This window comes from Oryctolagus cuniculus, chromosome 12 (genome assembly GCF_051225735.1).
Source record: "Oryctolagus cuniculus isolate XC-2025 breed Fujian yellow rabbit chromosome 12, ASM5122573v1, whole genome shotgun sequence".
Taxonomy (NCBI): Eukaryota; Metazoa; Chordata; class Mammalia; order Lagomorpha; family Leporidae; genus Oryctolagus; species Oryctolagus cuniculus.
Window position 1 is genome coordinate 90,095,288 of NC_142878.1, and position 18,904 is coordinate 90,114,191.

The following is an 18,904-nucleotide window of genomic DNA, read 5'->3' on the forward strand; positions in this document are numbered from 1 at the left end:
TCCCAGCTGCCTGCTAATGCAGACCCTGGGAGGCAGTAGTGATGGCTCAAATGCCCGGGTCCCTTCTACCCATGTGGGACACCTGGATTGAGCTCCCAGTTTCTGGTTTTGGCCTGGCCCACCCAGGCCAGCCATTGAGGGCATTTGGGAGGTAGTATACCAGCAGACGGGACTGCATGGTCTGTCTCTGTGCCTCTCAAATAATAAAAATGTGTGCATATGAGGGGGTCTCCAAAAGCTTGTGGAAAATGCACATTATGAAAAAATAGCATAGATTTCAAAAAAATTTTGCTGACTTCATTTTCCTATGAAATGTGTAAGGTGCTCTCTCATATTCTCTATCCATGGACGAAACGAGTCACAACACTGGGCCCATGCCCAGCTTCAGAATCCTCCTCAGTGCAGCGACGCTGCTACTGCTGCTGCCAGATTTTCCCGGGATAGAATCAGGTTAGACGCCTCTTCTACCCCGAAATCTCTGGCTCTGTCAGCAGAGCAGGTGGGAACTCAACACCAGGCAGCACTTCAAAGCTCTCCCCACCGTCACTCGGTGCTCACAGCACTTTGCATCGTTATGTACCCACCATTTCTGTAACTGGACTCCTTGGGATTTCCCAACACATTCCCTTATTTCTTTTTTTTTTTTTTTTTTTTTTTTTGACAGGCAGAGTGGACAGTGAGAGAGAGAGACAGAGAGAAAGGTCTTCCTTTGCCGTTGGTTCACCCTCCAATGGCCGCCGCGGCCAGCGCGCTGCGGCCGGCGCACCGCGCTGATCCGATGGCAGGAGCCAGGAGCCAGGTGCTTTTCCTGGTCTCCCATGGGGTGCAGGGCCCAAGCACTTGGGCCATCCTCCACTGCACTCCCTGGCCACAGCAGAGGGCTGGCCTGGAAGAGGGGCAACCGGGACAGAATCCGGCGCCCCGACCGGGACTAGAACCCGGTGTGCCGGCGCCGCTAGGCAGAGGATTAGCCTAGTGAGCCGCGGCGCCGGCCTCCCTTATTTCTTAATTTCCATAGCTTGTTCATGCTGAATGTGTCTCAGTACCACAGCTGAGGCAGGCTGACTACAGATACAAGGGCCTGGCGTTGGCCCTCAGCTCTGAGGGCCCTTGTGGCTGCTCAGGTCATAGCAGGAGCGTGTGGGGGCGGAAGAGGTCACATTTTAAACTAGGATTAAACTAGGAAGCCAGAGAAACAGGTCCACAACCCCTTCCAAGGGCATGCCCCCTTCTGACCTAAGGAACCCCTACTAGGCCCCACTTAGGTGTCCTCCCTCCCAACTGTGCCACACTGAAGACCAAGCTCTCTACACACAAACCTCTGCCCGGGAGGGGGGGGCAAAGCACCCACACTTCCACCAAGGGTGCTGCTGCCTCCCCTCACCTGTCTGCCCAAACGCTTTCCCCCTCAGTCAGCCTCAGTGCCCCGAGGTACCCCTGACCTACGGAAGCAGAAACAGTGGACCGCTCCTCCAGGTGGTTCTGCTGTGGGCTCCAGCTTGAGAACCAGGGCTCTGGGGCGTGTTCTGTGCTCTCCCCTCCCCACAGAACTCGGGCTGCTCTCCGTCTGTGTGACCCTGTCTTGCTTGCTCCCCTAACCCCTACCTGAGTTGAACTCTGAGCTCCTGAGAAGAGAGAAACGACATGCACCACACTTCACTCAAGTCTGGCACCAACAAGGGGCACACGCAGTGTTGCCGGGCCCTGAGTCCTTGCTGTAGCACCTAGCAGGGTGGAGGGAACAAGGTTAATGCTAACTTCACCCTCAAGGACTCTCGGGATTTCCTGGGGAGGCATGATTAGTGCAGACAGGCTCTTGGACTTGAGGTTAAAGAATCTCTATGTATCTCTGCTGCTGCTACTGTTTCCATAAAGCTTCTACCAAGAAGCAGGTTCATCTAGACATGAACTGCCTCACGGGGCCAGTTTCCGTTTCCTAGATTTGCAGTTGTGGGAGGGAACGTTTGATTCTATCAACAGATGCACACAAAAGGGTTTTAAAAGAAAAGTGTGTTTGTCTTTCTACCCGCCACCAGCCCCCCGGCAAGACTGTGCTCCAAATACGCAGTCATGACCATTAGGGCCAGGATTTGAACGAATACTCTTCCAAAAGCAAACACAGTAGGACTGTAAATCGCTAAGAGCTGGAATGGGGCTCAGCAGTGTTCCAGCTGAAGATCCCCAAGTGTCGCTGTGACAACTGAGAATCCATGCAGGGACTTGCAAACTAGAAGAACTTAACTCTCAGGAAAGATCCCTCCAGTAAGAGCAAGACCCGTGACGTTAATGTTAAGAGGCCCGGTGAATGCAGAAGAGGACACGCGAGAACGGCTAAGCCCCTTTCTGCAAGAACCCACGTGCAGGGTTACAGCTGCAGTGGAATCAGAGTCAAAGCCTGAACGTCGCCCTGCACGGTCAGCATTCTACTTTCATGAGACATACAAATTGCGGGAAAATTAACAGTTAGGGTGCTGTTTTCCAACTGACCTTGTACTAACGCAATTCTAGGTTTGGTGCACTTGACAGATTTTTTTTTTTTAACATGTTCTCCACCCACATTCTGTTTAAACATTTGGTGTTGAATGACACAATGCTAGAGCTAAATTATTGATTGGAAAGATTTTGGAAGGTGAGGAGCAAATCCCACTCACTGGAACCTTCCCCAAAACTCTGCCGCCATCAATCAGAACATTCAATGAATCAGAAGCCCTGAGTACACTAGACACATGTTTGCTAAGTTTAGCTCTGCGTCAGCAGATACTCGGGCTCAGAATAGTTCACAGAGCTCTCATCTTACCCTTAGACAGTGATTCTTCTAAGATCGCTGTTTCATAGCAGGCCAAGAAGGGCAATGGGCTCTCCAAGGGTTCTCTTGATGGCCGTTGTTACGAGGTTGGTCCAAGGTGAAAGGAAGCTGACAAGCAGAGGCAAAAATGTTCCTCCCCACCTCTCCACAGTGGGAACGTGAAATCAGCCATATATCACATTTCACGAGTTGTAAGTAGTTCGCAGGAATGCCCTGACATGCTCTATGGTCCTTGAACAACATCCCAAATTACTCAGCCATCTAAGTCTAGCTTTGATGAATCTCTGGCTTCTCTGAATCAGATGTGGCCATGCTCTATAAATAGAGAGCAAACAAACTGGTTCTGTCAATCTCACACTATGGTAGGATAGCATATTTTAAAGTTATAAAAATATCTGTCTTCATCACTCTCAAATTATTACATAACACATGGTTCTCTTAGGGAAAAATGTTTATTCTTCTCTCCCTATCTTTCAGCATTCATGAATCTTTAAATTTTGTAACCACACTCACAAAACATAAACTATATTTTCCAACAAAATTAAGGGCCTGCTATGTGCCAAACACTGTGCTATGCCAATAGAGATATGTTTAAGAAAAACAAAAAGCCAGGGCCGGCGCTGTGGCATAGCAGGTAAAGCTGCCGCCTGTAGTGCCGGCATCTCACACGGGCATCGGTTCAAGTCCCAGCTGCTCCACTTCAGATCCAGCTCTCCACTATGGGCTGGGAAAGCGGTAGAGGATGGCCCAAGTCCTTGGGCCCCTGCACCCATGTGGGAGACCCGGAAGAAGCGCCTGGCTCCTGGCTTCAGATTGGTGCAGCTCCAGCCGTTGTGGTCAATTGAGGAGTGAACCAGCGGATGGAAGACACCTCTCTCTCTGCCTCTTCTTCCCTCTGACTTTCAAATAAATAAATTAAAAAAAAAAAAAAAGAAGACCAAAAACAAAAAGCCAAGTCTCTCATTTTAAATCTCAGCTGGACGGTCTGTGATACACATGCAGGTCACTTCTGATGAATCCCAAATCTCACTGCAGTCCCAGCTCAGTCACGTTCCTAACATGCTCTTTAGTAGATGCCGCTGATGCCTGTACCTCTTGGTCCCCACTATCCCCAAACAGCCAAGGACTTAGAAACATGAGCTGCAGTTATGTGTAAAGCACGGTGGATTCAAAAGCCAGCTTGACCAACTCTCAACTATTTAAGATGTACGTCTAATCCAGGGAAGGATGTGTGGCTTCCCGACCCCTACTGAAAAACAGTAAAACCCCAATGAGACACATTAGCTGGCTTCAGAAATAAGTCACATTTTAATCTCCTGGCTTTGTCTAATCCACAAAATCAAGTTCACAGCTTCTCCCAGTATTTTTTTTTTTTTAATTCCCTCTGCATAGCCTAAATATCTTCTAAAACTGTCCATTCTTGAAGAAAAACATGTTCTCTCTCATTTTGCAACCCCCGAGAGCCAACTTCCCTCACATAATCAACAGCTAATGCAGTCACCTGAAAGAAACACTGCTGGGATGAGGGGAACCAAATTCAGAGACCACCTCTCGCTGAGTGCTCTAAGTCTCTGAGATGTTTGCTTCCTACGGTGGTGTCAGGCAGACCCCTGGAATATTCCGTCCCTTCTGTCATGTTTCAATTCTACAGTGTTTGGAAGGTGGTGTGGGAAGGGGTGTGAAACTCATCTGTGACTTCACCTGTGCTTCCTCCACACCCTGTACGTGGGTTCATGTGGGTCTGAGGCTCACACTAGGCCGGAAACACTTCTCAGCCTGTGAGCCAGCACCATCCATCCACAGCGCTCTGTGGCAGTGCAGAGCCAGGCCGCAGCCAGCACAGGAACGATGAATGACAGGCGTTACACAAGTGTCTACGAAAACAGAAGTAAGGATTTTTATTTGCTACACACCCCCCTCTCGTGACTAATTCCTCTGGGAATGACCTGCTCAGACATGGCAGGGCAAAGAGTGAAGGGGTTCCCGCTGGGCCACAGCCCTGGGAGGGCACACAGGGGCTTCCAGCCTTGCGAGTGAAACAAGGTGCCCGGGAAATCACTGCCTCGCCCTTCAGAGCTGTACCCACACCCTAGCATGGCCACCTTGGCAGTGATCTTCGTTTGGCTTTCAAAGAGAAAGAAGGGAACTTGCTTTGTTCTGCGGGTATGAAGTGTGACAGCACAGCTCTGGCATCTCCGGTAGCAGGGAGCACCCTAAGGCAAAAGACTTTCTTCGTGACAGTGTGAGAATGACATTTCAGCCTAGGATACGTTATCTCCATGGCCCGTACAGGAAGCCTTAGGGAGACCGGAGCTTCCTGCACACAGCCATACAACACCACAACTCCGTAGAGGGGTTTGTTTTATTCCCACCACAGTGGGAAACCTTGGCCTCATTCAATGTTATCAAAAAATTCACACTGGCTTTCCATTTTTTTCTTCCTAGTATGAACTCAGACACTATAGTTCAAAAGAAATGCCCAAGCAGCACTGTTGAATTCAGAGACTAACCTGTGGGCCACCGACTTTGCCCCCAGCCCTGATACTACGTAGCACACATCACATCTGCAGCGGCCGTCTTTCTTCCCCTTGAGAGCGTCATAGCTCAGAGCTGCAAGCTCCCGGAGTGGGGAAAATCCACAACAGGCAGGAGAGATGGCACACGGAGGGAACAGCACGTGAAAGGATGCCTAGGGAAGGCTTCGTGGTACTCTTTCTTCTCTTTTAACTTCGGTAAATCACACAGACCTGACAGACTCACTCTACCCCCGTTCCTAGAACAAAGAAGTATACCAGAGAAATCCTCTCTCAATACTGCCATCCAACTCTACAGTCCCTCCCAATATACTGAGGAAGAAGATTTCTCCATCATCCCGTGCTAAGAACTAAAATTAAGGGGGCCATTGGTTAAATTAAGGGAGCCTGCCTACATGATGTTGGGAAACCCAGCAACAAAGAACATGGCTGAGTGGGACACCAGGTAGGGAGGGCTAGACCCTAGTGTGAGTGATTTAGTGTTCTTCATCAGACGAGAGGCCTTCAATTTCATCTCTGTCTCCCCCAATTGCCATCCAGAAAGCTTTGGCCACCTGTGGAATGAAAATGCAACAAATTTTAGGCAACAGCTAAATTTCACCTCATTTCATTTGTCACAACATACATCTGAACTGACTGAGAGACCTGAAATTCTACCATTTGTCCTCCAGCGCTCTGGCAATTTACATCAAAACCATTAAATACCCTCTGTCCCAAGACATCCACATCTAGGAATTTATCTTAGGGATACAAGGAGCTGTATGCAAAGGTGATGTGCAAGGGGAGGCACAACTTCATTATTTATAGAAGCAAAAAAAAAAAAAAGGACAAGGAATAACTGTCCAAAAGGGAACCAGATAAATAAATTATGACACATTCATATAATGGGATGCCATCAGCCATAAACAAGTTCCTGCCAAGAACACGTGTTGAGATGGTAGTAACAAAACAAAACAACTTTAGAGTTTTCCAACCCAAAGTCAGGAAGGTAAGCATCCCAAGTTTCAATAAAGGTTCCGTGATATCCAATATACATCTGAAAAATACTGGTTTGCCTATAGTGAACCATGACTGCTGTATAAATACTGAATTGGTCACACGTTAACAGCCAACTGAAAGCGCACAGTAGGACTGTCCGAGGCACACAAGTATGATAAGTAATTCCAATGCACTGGGCCTTTGCTAGGCAGCTCGGTACATACCCGACTGGTTTGTCTCACCTTTTCTGCATGCAACTTTCTTTGCTCGTGAGGCAGTGTCGCAGCCTTGTCTAGGGGGAAAATATATCCTCAGAAATTTGTCTAACAGCACAGACGAATCTGGAGCGCACGGATGCTCTAATACGGAAGATGGGTGATGGGTCTCAAAGACATATGTTTACAGAGCAGTTACTACAGCTATTAGGAAGTTGAAGTCTTCCAAATTTTCCAGAAAGGATGCTGGTGGGGATCCAGTCTTACAGATGCCATGTTAATGAGACACACAAAGAAACAGATAAGAGGCCAGAGGAGGGAAAGCAGGAGGAAACAGAGAGAGGAGAACTTTTCTCCCGGGAATTTTTACAAAGAGAAGATGGTACACTCCCCAAGCAGGTATGTGTCTCAAGACAGCGGAGAACAGAGGTCAGAATCCAATCTAGTAGGTATAAAACAAAATCCCACTACATAACACAGATGGACATCCATATGGAAACATGTTAAGACACAATAGATCTGATTACCTTTCATTTCCTTTAACTTTGAAAACAGTCTTTCAAAATTGTCCAAATCTCCTCCTCCCGTAGTGAGACTGGCTAATTCTTGAATATCCAGATCTAACATGGGGTCTGAAACAAAGATTTTTCACATTACTTATTTCTGTGCTGGATACCAAACTCCTAAGGCAATCAACACTAGCTCTGACGAGAGCTACCAATGACCAAACGCCCAGTGTGACCCAGCTACACAGCCCGTGGTATCTCACCTGCTTGATCCTTTGGGTGCTGAGATGCGTTAAGGAGTCTGTCTATGAATTATAACCCAGTACTGTACTAAATGTTATAAAAACCATGAGTGCAGGGGCCAGTGTAGTGGCGAAACAGGTTAACCTGCTGCCCGAGACAGTAGCATCCCTGATGGGCACTGGTTTGAGTCTAGGCTGTTCTACTTCCAATCCAGCTCCCTGCTAATATATGTGGGAAAGCAGAGGAAGACGGTCCAAGTCTTTGGGCCCTTGCACTCACATGGGAGACCCAGATGAAGCTCCTGGCTCCTGGCTCTGGTCCAGCCCTGGCTGTTGACGGCCATTTGGGGAGTGAACCATCAGATCTCTTTATCTCTCCCTCTAACTTTGCCGTTCAAGTAAATAAAATAATCTTTAAAACAAAACAAAAAAGCCCATGAGTTCATACTGATGAACTAAAGAATTCACCCAGCCTTCCTCCTTTTTTTGGACAGGCAGAGTTAGACAGTGAAAGAGAGAGAGAGACAGAGAGAAAGGTCTTCCTTCCGTTGGCTCACCCCCCAAATGGCTGCTACAGCCGGCACTGTGCCGATCCGAAGCCAGGAGCCAGGTACTTCCTCCTGGTCTCCCATGCAGGTGCAGGGCCCAAGGACTTGGGCCATCCTCCACTGCCTTCCTGGGCCACAGCAGAGAGCTGGACTGGAAGAGGAGCAACCAGGACAGAATCCGGTGCCCCAGCCGAGACTAGAACCCGGTGTGCTGGCGCCACAGGCAGAGGATTAGCCTAGTGAGCCGCGGTGCTGGCCTCAGCCTTCCTCTTTCCTTATTTATAACTGCTTTCTTTGCCCTGGCTCCGCTATCTTGTTTTTTAATCTCTCTCTATATTTTTACATATAAACATAACTTCAGAATTGCTAGCCCATACTCCTGTGAGAAACATTAAGTAGAGCTCAGTATTTGTGGTCAGATCTTTTTTAGTCCTATGGTATCCAGTCTGATTTCTGCTCCAAATTTACTTAGGGTAGCTCTTGTCTTCCCCACCCTTTCAGTGTGACTGATGGTTTGTTTTAATGGCAGAGACTTTAGCAGGTTTAAAAGCTAACAGGAGGGACCGGCACTGTGGCTCAGCGGGATAACACCCTGGCATCCCATATGGGTGCCGGATTGAGACCCTGCTGCTCCACTTCCGATCCAGCTCTCTGCCTGGAAAGCAGTAGAAGGTGGCCCAAGTCCTTGGGTCCCTGCACCCACGTGGGAGACCTGGAGGAGGCTCCTGGCTCCGGATCGGCACAGCTTCGGACATTGCAGCCAGTTGGGGAGTGAATTGTCTGATGGAAGATCTCTCTCTCTCACTCTGCCGCTCCTCTCTCTGTGTAACTCTGACTTTCAAATAAATAATTAAATCTTTAAAAAAAAAAAAAGCTAATAGGAAGGATTCAATTGAAAGGAAAGGTTGCATAAACTGGAGAGCCAGAGTTTTCACATAATTTTTTGTTCTTTATATGTTTCTGTAACCAGTCACTGGAGTTTTCTACATGTGTTATCCTATAATCAGAAAAAATAGCTTACAAAGCTATCTGCTGGACACAGCCCTCTCTGGCAGAACGCAGGAATATCAGCAGGCAACAAAAGAGCATTTATAGTGACTGTCAGCTAAGCTCCTTGGCTTTCTGGTTTTGGGTAGCAGCGTGCATCCGGTTTTGGTTCCAGGTGCTAGATGTCGCTGGACAAGACACTAAACTTCTCTAGGCTTCAACTCCCTTACATAAAGTCTCTGCCAAACCTCATTAACAAATGAGGAAAGTGGATGTAAAAGAACGTTTAAAAGGATGTGAAAGGGCAAGCGTATGCAGTTGAACTGCTCATGTGCCATTCATTCTGACTTAGTGCTAAACACTGTGAAAAAAGTGCTGAGTGCAAATCTACACGACTGGGTCGCGACCTGCTTCTCTCAGCTGGGTGCTCTGAATCGAGACCCTGCGCACAGAAACGGTGCTGTGTGTTTGCTACGCACGCGTTCACCTCTTCATGCTGACAGCCGCCTGCGGGCTCATATTCATTTCGGGGCACACTATCCATTTTTTTCCTTATCTGTGGTTAAAGTCAGCTTCCCCCTCATGACTGCCACCCAGACACTAACCCAAGTTGATCTTCTGGGAGCCCAAGAGGACCTTACCCACAATGCTCTCAGCCGGGGCATCAGCAGTGCTCGAGGCCGCACCCCGATGCTCTGAGAGGGGTTCAGTCCTGTCTGCTGCTGGCAAACGGGGCTGCTGTGGAGAAAAGCACACATAAGCAACAAGCGCGTGACAGGCTTGTTCAGGCCTGAATCCAAAAAGGCTGGCACTGTCGACCTGTGGTTAGCTTCAGAGAAGCAATGACAGGAGCGGGAAGCAGGGAAGGAGAAGGGCGTGAGATCACGTAAAAGAAAAGGCTGAAAATTCACTAACCTGGGAGTCCTTCACCTCAAGGAAAAACTAGATAGAAAGGGCTATGATTTTGCTATGGAGTATTACAATTTTTTTGTTGTATTTAAGATCCACACTACATTCAAATTGTGCAGGGGAAGGCATTGTGGCTCAGTGGGTTAAGCCACCTTGAGAAACCCACATCCTGTATCAGAGTGCCTGATGCATGGCTGGGCTGTTCCACTTCTGATCCAGCTCCCTGCGAACGCACCTGGGAAGGCAGCAGACAGTGGCTCAAGTACCTGGCTCCCTGCCAACTGTGTGGAAACTCCACATGGAATTCCAGGATCCTGCCTTTGGCCTGGCCCAGTCCCAACTGCTGCAGACATTTGGGGAGTGAATCAGAGAATGGAACATTGTCTTCCCTTCATGCTCCCCTTTCAAATAAAGAAATCTTTTTTAAAAAAATATGAAAATGTATACAATCATTAACACAAACAGCTCAGAGCTGATGAGGAAATCCTTGGAAAGGCAGTGGAGTGCTGAAGAATTTGCTCTTGGTTCCAGCGTGTCAACCAAGTAGACCTGGACCAGTGTCCTTGAGCTAGAAGACTGAAATCGGACTGTAGGCTCATTCAGGGCAGGGACCTTGCCTCAGATTTCTACAGGACCTCGTACACAGGAAGCACTAAAAAGGAACCTTCAATTTTATTTTCTATTTAAAGATCTAGAGGCAAGTTTATGCCTTAAGGAATTCCTAGCATATTTTAAAAAGTGCTCTACCAAAAAAACATGAACCAGCCCAGACTGCAAACATCTTAAAAAGGGCTCACTGCTTACACAAGGACAAAACTAGCTTTCTCTCAACAGGTAGATGCATCATAGGGTTGTTTTAGATTTCCCTTTCATCTATTTTTAATATTCTCGGCCACCTCTTAAATGGAAAGGAAAAAATGATGCGTGTGTACAGAGTCATAATGATGAGACATTAAAGTGAAAGAAGGAAAAACAGTCCTTACCTCCTCGGAGTGACAGGTCTCCATGGACCCAATGCTGTGGCTTGTTCCCGCCAAGGAGTTGAGAAGACTAAAGCCATGGTTCCTATCTGGAGAGAAAAACACATCACTGACATTTTTTCATTTACACTGCAAATCATTAAAATAACTGATCAGGAAACAAAGGCTATTTCCTCATTATCCAAGTTCTATTAAAAAAAAAGTTATTGTCGATTACCATACACTCTCAATTCTGAATAAAATTGTTTTTTTTTTTTTTTATCACAGAATACTCCTATGAGTCCAGGTCAAAAGTAATGGCAGGGCCATTACAACAAAACAGCGCCACTCAAGTTCTATTTGCAAAGATTCTTAACAGCAGTTACATTTTATGAATATGCCAGTGTTTTAAATAATCAAAAACATTTTAAAATCAATACCAAAGTATTAGCCTGGAAAGAGGAACAGGCACACTTTTTTGAAATGAAGCTCTAACGCTGAGAGGTGAGAGCCGATTGTAGTGAAGCCCCCAGCACTTGTGATGTCTGTGGGGAGCAAACCGGACTAGACTAAGTTATTGGAATTAAGACTTATTCTATGCATCTGCTCTCCCACAATATGGCGCTGGGAGAGAAGTAAACAGCTTCCGCACAGCTGCCTCCAGTTCAACTAATAAACTGTAGGACTTGCTCCTGATTGGAGAGCAGCGTACTCGGCGTGTGGGCAGCCGAGTTGGGATTGGCGGAGGAGGACTATAAAGGAGGAGAGAGACGGCATGCACCGGGAACATCTATGGGGAACATCTAAGGGAACCCGTGCAGCCCCCGAGAGAACCGGCCGGCAGTGTGCCGCTCCCCTGCGGAAGTGGGGAATGCGGCCAGGGGGAACTGCCCTTCCACGGAGGTGGAAGGGATAGTAGCCAACCCGGGAAGAACCAGCAGCAAACCCGGGGAGGGCCGAGCAGATGAAAGAACAGCGCAGGGTTCAGTGTTGCTCCTCCACGAAGAGGGGGAGCGACATAATGGTGCCGTGACTCGGATAGGAAACCTAGCTCAGATAGGAAACTTAGGACGGATATGAAACTTAGGAGGGAAGAAACGGGAAGAACTAGGGAAAATATCGGAGAGAGAAACTAGCAAACAGCCTAGGGAAAATATCGGAGAGAGAAACTAGCAAAGAGCCTAGGGAAATTACCGGAGAGAGAGACTAGCAAACAGCCTAGGGAAAAGCCGGACGAAAAGGGTGCCGGAAGAAGTTATCGAAAGCCTAGGCATAGACTCGGATACGGACTACGGGGGGAAGCTGGGAGAAATCTCTAAGGTCGAAAGCGAAAGTGAAAGCTAGAACAAACAGACTCGGACGCAGACTGTGGGGAGAGGCCAGGAGAAATGAGGGAGGAATATCGTTGGAGGAAAGCTTGGGGAAACATACCGGGTAGAGAAAAATGTTAGGGAAATTGAAGCCGCGGGGGGCAGGCCGAGGCGGAAACGGAAGCCACTTTGGGGTTCTCAAGTTAGCCCGGGAATAGGGGGCGAAAAGTTGAAACCAGAAGCTGAAACGTAAGCCAGATTGGGATCCGTCTGATTAGCCCGGGGAGCAAAGGACGGGAAGCCAAATCGTGGGGCGGAGACGTATGCTGGGTTGAATTCGCCAGGCTAGCCCGGGGAACTTAGATTGAATGCTAGTGGCGGACACGTGAGCTACGCTGTGTTACTCGCGGAAGCCGCCGCGTGCAGAGAGCACGGGGCGTGAATAGATAGGGAACGGGACTGGCGAGGCCGTGGTTCAGACGCGAAAGGGTTAAGCGTGGAGACCGCGGAGCGCGCGAAGCCGAGCCGCGCAAAGCCGGGAAGCTGCGCAGATGAGAGAGGCGCGCGGGCTGAAGCGGCGCAGAGCCGGGAACCCGCCGGCGGGGCGAGGTGCCGGAAAGCCGCAGGGATAAGAGAAACAGAAGTTTAGAAGCAAAGTGAAAGAAATAGGAATGCTGGAAGATAGAAGTAAAATGGGAGAAATAGGAATGCCCGGAGATAGAGAAATAGAGAAATAAAAAGGCCTCCCTACAACACCGCAATTAGAAGGCTTGGATTCGGTCTGCCTGATTGGGGCGGTGAGCGCCAGCGAGCAGCTCGGCCAGAGTGTGAGCTGCGGGTCACCGAGGATAGGCACGAACCAACACTAATAAGTCTCCCCCACAATAAGGCAATGAGAAGGCTTGGATTCGGTTTGCCTGATAGGTCTTGTAAGTCCCCTGCAGGCAGAGCAGAGCATGCGCTGCAGGGCACCGAACACAGGCACGCATCAGCGCCTAAAAACCTCCTCACAACATGGCGAAGAGAGGACCCGGATTCGGTTTTCCTGATTGATAGGACTTGTAAGAGCCTGTGGCAGCTCTAGCAAGTAGAGCAGAGTGTGTGCCGCGGGACACCGAAGACAGGCGCGTATCAACGCTAAAAAATAAAAAGAAAGGGGGATCTGTGGGGAGCAAACCGGACTAGACTAAGTTACTGGAATTAAGACTTATTCTATGCATCTGCTCTCCCACAATATGGCGCTGGGAGAGAAGTAAACAGCTTCCGCACAGCTGCCTCCAGTTCAACTAATAAACTGTAGGACTTGCTCCTGATTGGAGAGCAGCGTACTCGGCGTGTGGGCAGCCGAGTTGGGATTGGCGGAGGAGGACTATAAAGGAGGAGAGAGACGGCATGCACCGGGAACATCTATGGGGAACATCTAAGGGAACCCGTGCAGCCCCCGAGAGAACCGGCCGGCGGTGTGCCGCTCCCCTGCGGAAGTGGGGAATGCGGCCAGGGGGAACTGCCCTTCCACGGAGGTGGAAGGGATAGTAGCCAACCCGGGAAGAACCAGCAGCAAACCCGGGGAGGGCCGAGCAGACGAAAGAACAGCGCAGGGTTCAGTGTTGCTCCTCCACGAAGAGGGGGAGCGACAATGTCTTTGTTTGCAACGGAGTATACATCTACAGCAGACTGCCTAGAACCCACGGCAGCATTCAGCACCAGTCCCCACTCGGTCCTGTTCCCCAGAATACCCTGGGGCACTGATGAGAACTCCCCCAGAACTCAAGGCCTCTACCGCAGCCTCACTGAGAACTGTCCTTAGGGCCGGGACCAAGGAATCTCAACTTCTAGCATGTACTGCAAGGGAGGCTGCAGGCCACGGAGTCTGAAAAGCAGTTCCTTAGAGTAAAACACGAAACCACAGCCCAACAGTCCACAGTCCAGCAGTCTATGAAGTTCTCCTGCTCAAAACAACACAACTTGCTCCCACCTCGCCTTTCCCTATCCCTTCCCAACTCTTTCTCTCCCCCTCACATCTACAAACTCCCTACTCCATTCCCTGGACAGATGAAGCTCGTTGTCAGATACTTGGTCAGAGAAGAGAAACGTCTGCAGCTCCCTTCCCTCTTCCTTTGCTTGAGGAGATGTCTTATGTAAACTGGCATGGAGCCCTAACTGGGGCCTGCCAGGCACAGCTGAGCTTTTCTGAGCCTGGCCTCTCACCCGAGGCAGTCCGTGCACCACACATCTGAGGCTACCCCAGGCTGGCAGCACGGAGGGGCGCTGCTGCCCCGCAGTGTTCCATGCTGCGCGACCAACAGCAGCAGGGCGGTCTGAGGCGCAAGAGTGTGCCGGAGCCCCCTTCACCTCCTCATCCAAAGTCTGGGCGTGCATTCAGGCTCCCTAGAGGATAGGTGTAGAGGCTCAGGGGCCTGAGAGAAGCAGACCCATGCTGTGTCCTGAGCGAGAGCTTCAGAGCTGGAGGATGTTTATTCAAACATCAGCAAGAGTTCTTTCTGTGGGCCAATGTGCTATTGATTTGAAAGCCGCTTTATGCGGTTATGCAATGCTCCCAGATTTCACCTGTCATGAGGATACACAAGAGCGCTTACACTTCCAACCGTTGCAGAAAGGACAACAGCTGAGTAACAAGTAACTGCTGTTAAGACAGCCCTCACGTCTATTACTGGGAATAACTTGGTCTCCGGGTAATTTTCAACCCCAATTAATAAATCTAACCAGATTCCAATTCCATGGCTTATGCATTTCCTGGGTTGGGCAATTGCTACGCTAGGCAGGCCCAAATGCAACTGAGGAAGAATAATGCAGTACAAGGTATGATGCTTGTTATTAGACCAAACCCACCTATTTAAGATGCCTGATTCTTTGTTATTTATTTTGAAAGTCAGAGTTAGAGACAGAGATCTTCCATCTGTTGGTTCACTCCCCAGATGGCCACAGTGGCCAGCACCGGACTAGGCTGAAGCCAAGAGCCAGGAGCTTCCTCAGGGTCTCCCACATGGGTGTCAGGGGCTTAAACACTTGAACCATTTTCTGCTACTTTCCCAAGCCATTAGCAGGGAGCTGGGTGGCAGTGGAGCAGTGGGGACATGAACCGGCACTCACATGAGATGCCTGCATTGCAGACAGTGGCTTTACCAGCTACACCACAACACTGGCCCCCAAATGCCTAATTCTTTACAGTGGCCACCTGCACAGAAGAGAATTGGGATGGAGAGAGTTAGTAGTGGGAATGAGGGGCTCGCGCTGTGGCATAGCAGGTTAAGCTGCCAACTGCAAAGCTGGTATCCCATATTGGTGCTGGTTCGAGTCCTAGCTGTTCCACTTCCAATCCAGCTCCCTGCTAACGCACCTCAGAAAGCAGTGGAAGACGGCCAAGTACTTGGGCCCCTGTACCCATGCGGGAGACCCAGATGAAGCTTCTGGCCACTGCGGCCATTTGGGGAGTGAACTAGCAGGTGGAAGACTTCTCTCTGCCTCTCCTTCTCTGTAATCCTGCCTTTCAAATAAATACATTAAAAAAAAAAAAAAAAAAAAAAAAAAAAACCAGTGGGAATGATGTATACCATGTATACCATGATGCATTTTTTGATTTTTGTTCCAAGTTGATACCAACTCAGAGACTTTTAGAACGCTAACAGTCTTTTTTATTTTTTAAAAAACTTTTATTTAAAAACATAAATTTCAAAAGTACAACTTTTGGATTATAGCAGTTTTTCCCCCCATAACCACCCTCCTACCTGCAAACCATCCCATCTCCTACTCCCTCTCCCATCCCATTCTTCATTAAGATTCATTTTTAATTATCTTTATATACAGAAGATCAACTTAGCATATACTAAGCATATTCAAAATAAATAACAAAGAATCAGGCATCTTAAATAGATGGTTTTGGTCTAATGACAAACATCATACCTTGTACTGCATTATTCTTCCTCAGTTGCATTTGGGCCTGCCTAGTGTAGCAATTGCCCAACCCAGGAAATGCATAAGCCATGGAATTGGAATCTGGATAGATTTATTAATTGGGGTCTAACTACTGCTGTGTATCCTGAGAAAGCTAATAATCTTATGCTCTGTATAGTTTACGGTAAAAATCTTTACTAAGTAAAGATTTCAAGAGTTTGCACCCACACAGAACCACAAAGTATAAAGCACTGTTTGAATACTAGTTTTACTGTTAATTTGCATAGTGCAACACATTAAGGACAGAGATCCTACATGGGGAGTAAGTGCACAGTGACTCCCATTGTTGATTTAACAATTGACACTCTTATTTATGTCGTCAGTAATCACCCGAGGCTCTTGTCATGAGCTGCCAAGGCTATGGAAGCCTACTGAGTTCACAAACTCTGACCTTATTTAGACAAGGCCATAATCAAAGTGGAAGTTCTCTCCTCCTTTCAGAGAAAGGTACCTCCTTCTTTGATGGCCCATTCTTTCCACTGGGATCTCACTCACAGAGATCTTTCGTTTAGGTCATTTTTTGCCACAGCGTCTTGGCTTTCCATGCCTGAGAAACTCTCATGGGCTTTTTAGCCAGATCTGAATGCCTTAAGGGCTGATTTTGAGGCCAGAGTGCTGTTTAGGGTATCTGCCATTCTATGAGTCTGCTGTGTATCCCGAGAAAGCTAATAATCTTATGCTCTGTATAGTTTATGGTAAAAATAACTGAAAAATATTCACTGTCCCAATTTGGATGGATAAAATTACAAAAATTCAGAAGAGTGGGAAGAGAGAGAGGCTAGCAGCAGTCAGAAAACTTGGATTCCAGGCCTGCCTCTGTTCACATATATGATCCTAGACACATGCATTAGTCTCCTTATACCTCAGCCTTCTGATCTGTACAACAAGGGGGTTGTTACATATGGTCATGAAGAGCCCTGGAAGTCTGTGACTTTATGAAGTAAAAAAGCATTCTTTTGCCTCTCAATATTAACTTGGAATTAGCCAAACTTAAGTATTTTTTAAAACTACATAATAGCAAAATAAGAACTTTGAATTTCAGAACCTTTTAAGAGTCAGAAGGCTGTGAGTTTATGATTGAGTTTCGGGCTAATTACAGTAAGCTGGAAAGACTTTTTGTTCAGTATTTTCTTATGTACAATGGAGAATTTAGTCAACTAACAAAGCAGTTCGTGTATTCCACTGCTTACAGTTTTCAGAGAGTTAGAAACATTAATCTACACAATTAGAAAAATAATTCATTTGTGTTTGTTCAAAGCAGTCTGCACATTAACACTGCTCAAAAACTTGGATGATTTTTACATTGTGGCTTTAAAAAAACTCTCAAGTTTGGCCTAGTTTAATGCTTTATTAAAATGCTGCCCACACATACCCACTGTACAACTATTCTCAGAGAAAAGAATTATATAAATCTTTTCTTGTTTGCCAGGTTTCTGATCTCTGGGGTTCAGGACATGGAAGTGTCATCTCAATAAAGATTTATTTTTTTAGTAGGTGGTTGTTGAAGCTGGCTGTACCATCTATGGTTTTACTGATGCTGCAAAATACTGGACATGGAAGGAATAAATGAACTGACCTACAAGACTGATTTTTCCTGAACTTCAGGGATGCAGAAATTAGAAACATAAATTTACGTGACATAAAGCAAACCATTCTTGGAGGCACAATAAGTATAGTTTCAATAGTCTAATAGGTTGGCAACTGTGGAATAATAGGTAAAACAGAAAAAAAAAAATCTCATGGCATTGGTCATTAGACTAGACTATTCCAGTAAGTTCCAGAAACAAAACTATAGCCTCAAGAACAAACATCAACAATGAGAAAGTCTTATGCCTTGGAGATGAGAATTTATTTTTTAATACACAACCAAGAAAACTTGAAATATGTGAAATTCTTTGGATATCTATTTATAAATCTCAAGGTACACTGGTATCATAGAAACACAAAATGAATTTCACAATAAACTTCTGACTTATATTACATGAGATATTTCTGGATTTAAAAATCTAGGTGGAAAGGGATAATTTTAGCATGGGGAAAGCAGGGTTTTTGTTTTTCCATTTAATTTTTCGGCTCTTCTTTCACTTCTCCATTATTCACCAAGGCAATATGCTAAGCACATGAATTTGGAGGTAGATGAAGGCATGCATTTAAACCCTAGTTCTGCCACTTACTGTGTTATGCTTTCTCTGTACCTCAGTTTCTACATTCGTGCAGTGGGTATAATAATACTTAGCTTACAGAATAGTGAATGGGTGCTTAATATGTGCACTTAATATGTACTGAAGGGGATGGTGTTGTGGTGTTAGCGGGTTAAGCCGCCACCTTCAATACCAGCATCCCATATGGGCACCACTTCAAGTCCCAGCTCCTCCACTTCCAACAGCTCCCTGCTAATAGGCCTGGGAAAGCAGTATAAAATGGCCCAAGTCCTTAGGCCCCTGCAGCTGCGTGGGAGACCCAGAAGAAATTCCTGGCTCCTGGCTTTGGATCAGCACAGCTCTGGCTGCTGCAGCCAACTGGGGAGTGAACCAGTGGATGGAAGACCTCTTTCTCTCTCTCTCTCTCTCTCTCTCTCTCTCTCTCTCTCTGCCTCTCCTCCTCTCCTTTTCTGTGTAACTCTGACTCTCAAATAAATAAATAAATCTTTAAAACAAACAAATAAAAAAAGAATAAACTATAACTCAGAGATTAAGTGACTAGTCCAAAGTCATAGAACTGGAACCAGAACTGGAAATCTAGGGTCCTCTAAATTCCATAGTCTTCCCATTAAGCCCAGAGGTCCTGTACCATGTAAGGGTAAGACAGGCACAGTGTCTTAGACAATGTCTTGAGGTGCAAATACTGAATATGACAACAAATTTGGTTCAAATGCGAAGAGACGTTTTTTAGTGATATATACTTCTCTTTTGTTAGTAATCCTTCATTACAGATCTGG

At 47.1% G+C, this 18,904-nt stretch overlaps 1 protein-coding gene across 4 annotated transcripts in view; it reads right to left on the minus strand.

Annotated features, from left to right (window-relative positions):
• Nucleotides 1-4,681: 4,681 nt before the first annotated feature.
• Nucleotides 4,682-18,904, minus strand: part of AAGAB (alpha and gamma adaptin binding protein) — a 60,616-nt gene continuing 46,393 nt past the window's right edge. Inside the window, exons 6-10 of one of the 4 annotated variants that reach the window (XM_002718171.6) lie at nt 10,709-10,794; nt 9,458-9,551; nt 7,061-7,165; nt 6,561-6,610; nt 4,682-5,894 (exon numbers count right to left, since the gene is read on the minus strand). In XM_002718171.6, coding sequence (XP_002718217.3) covers nt 5,817-5,894; nt 6,561-6,610; nt 7,061-7,165; nt 9,458-9,551; nt 10,709-10,794 — 413 coding nt within the window. In that variant the 3' untranslated portion in view covers nt 4,682-5,816. Of the gene's footprint in view, nt 5,895-6,560; nt 6,611-7,060; nt 7,166-9,457; nt 9,555-10,708; nt 10,795-18,904 lie in introns of all 4 variants that reach the window. The other 3 variants (XM_008268855.5, XM_089309492.1, XM_089309491.1) reach the window with 3 other exon arrangements.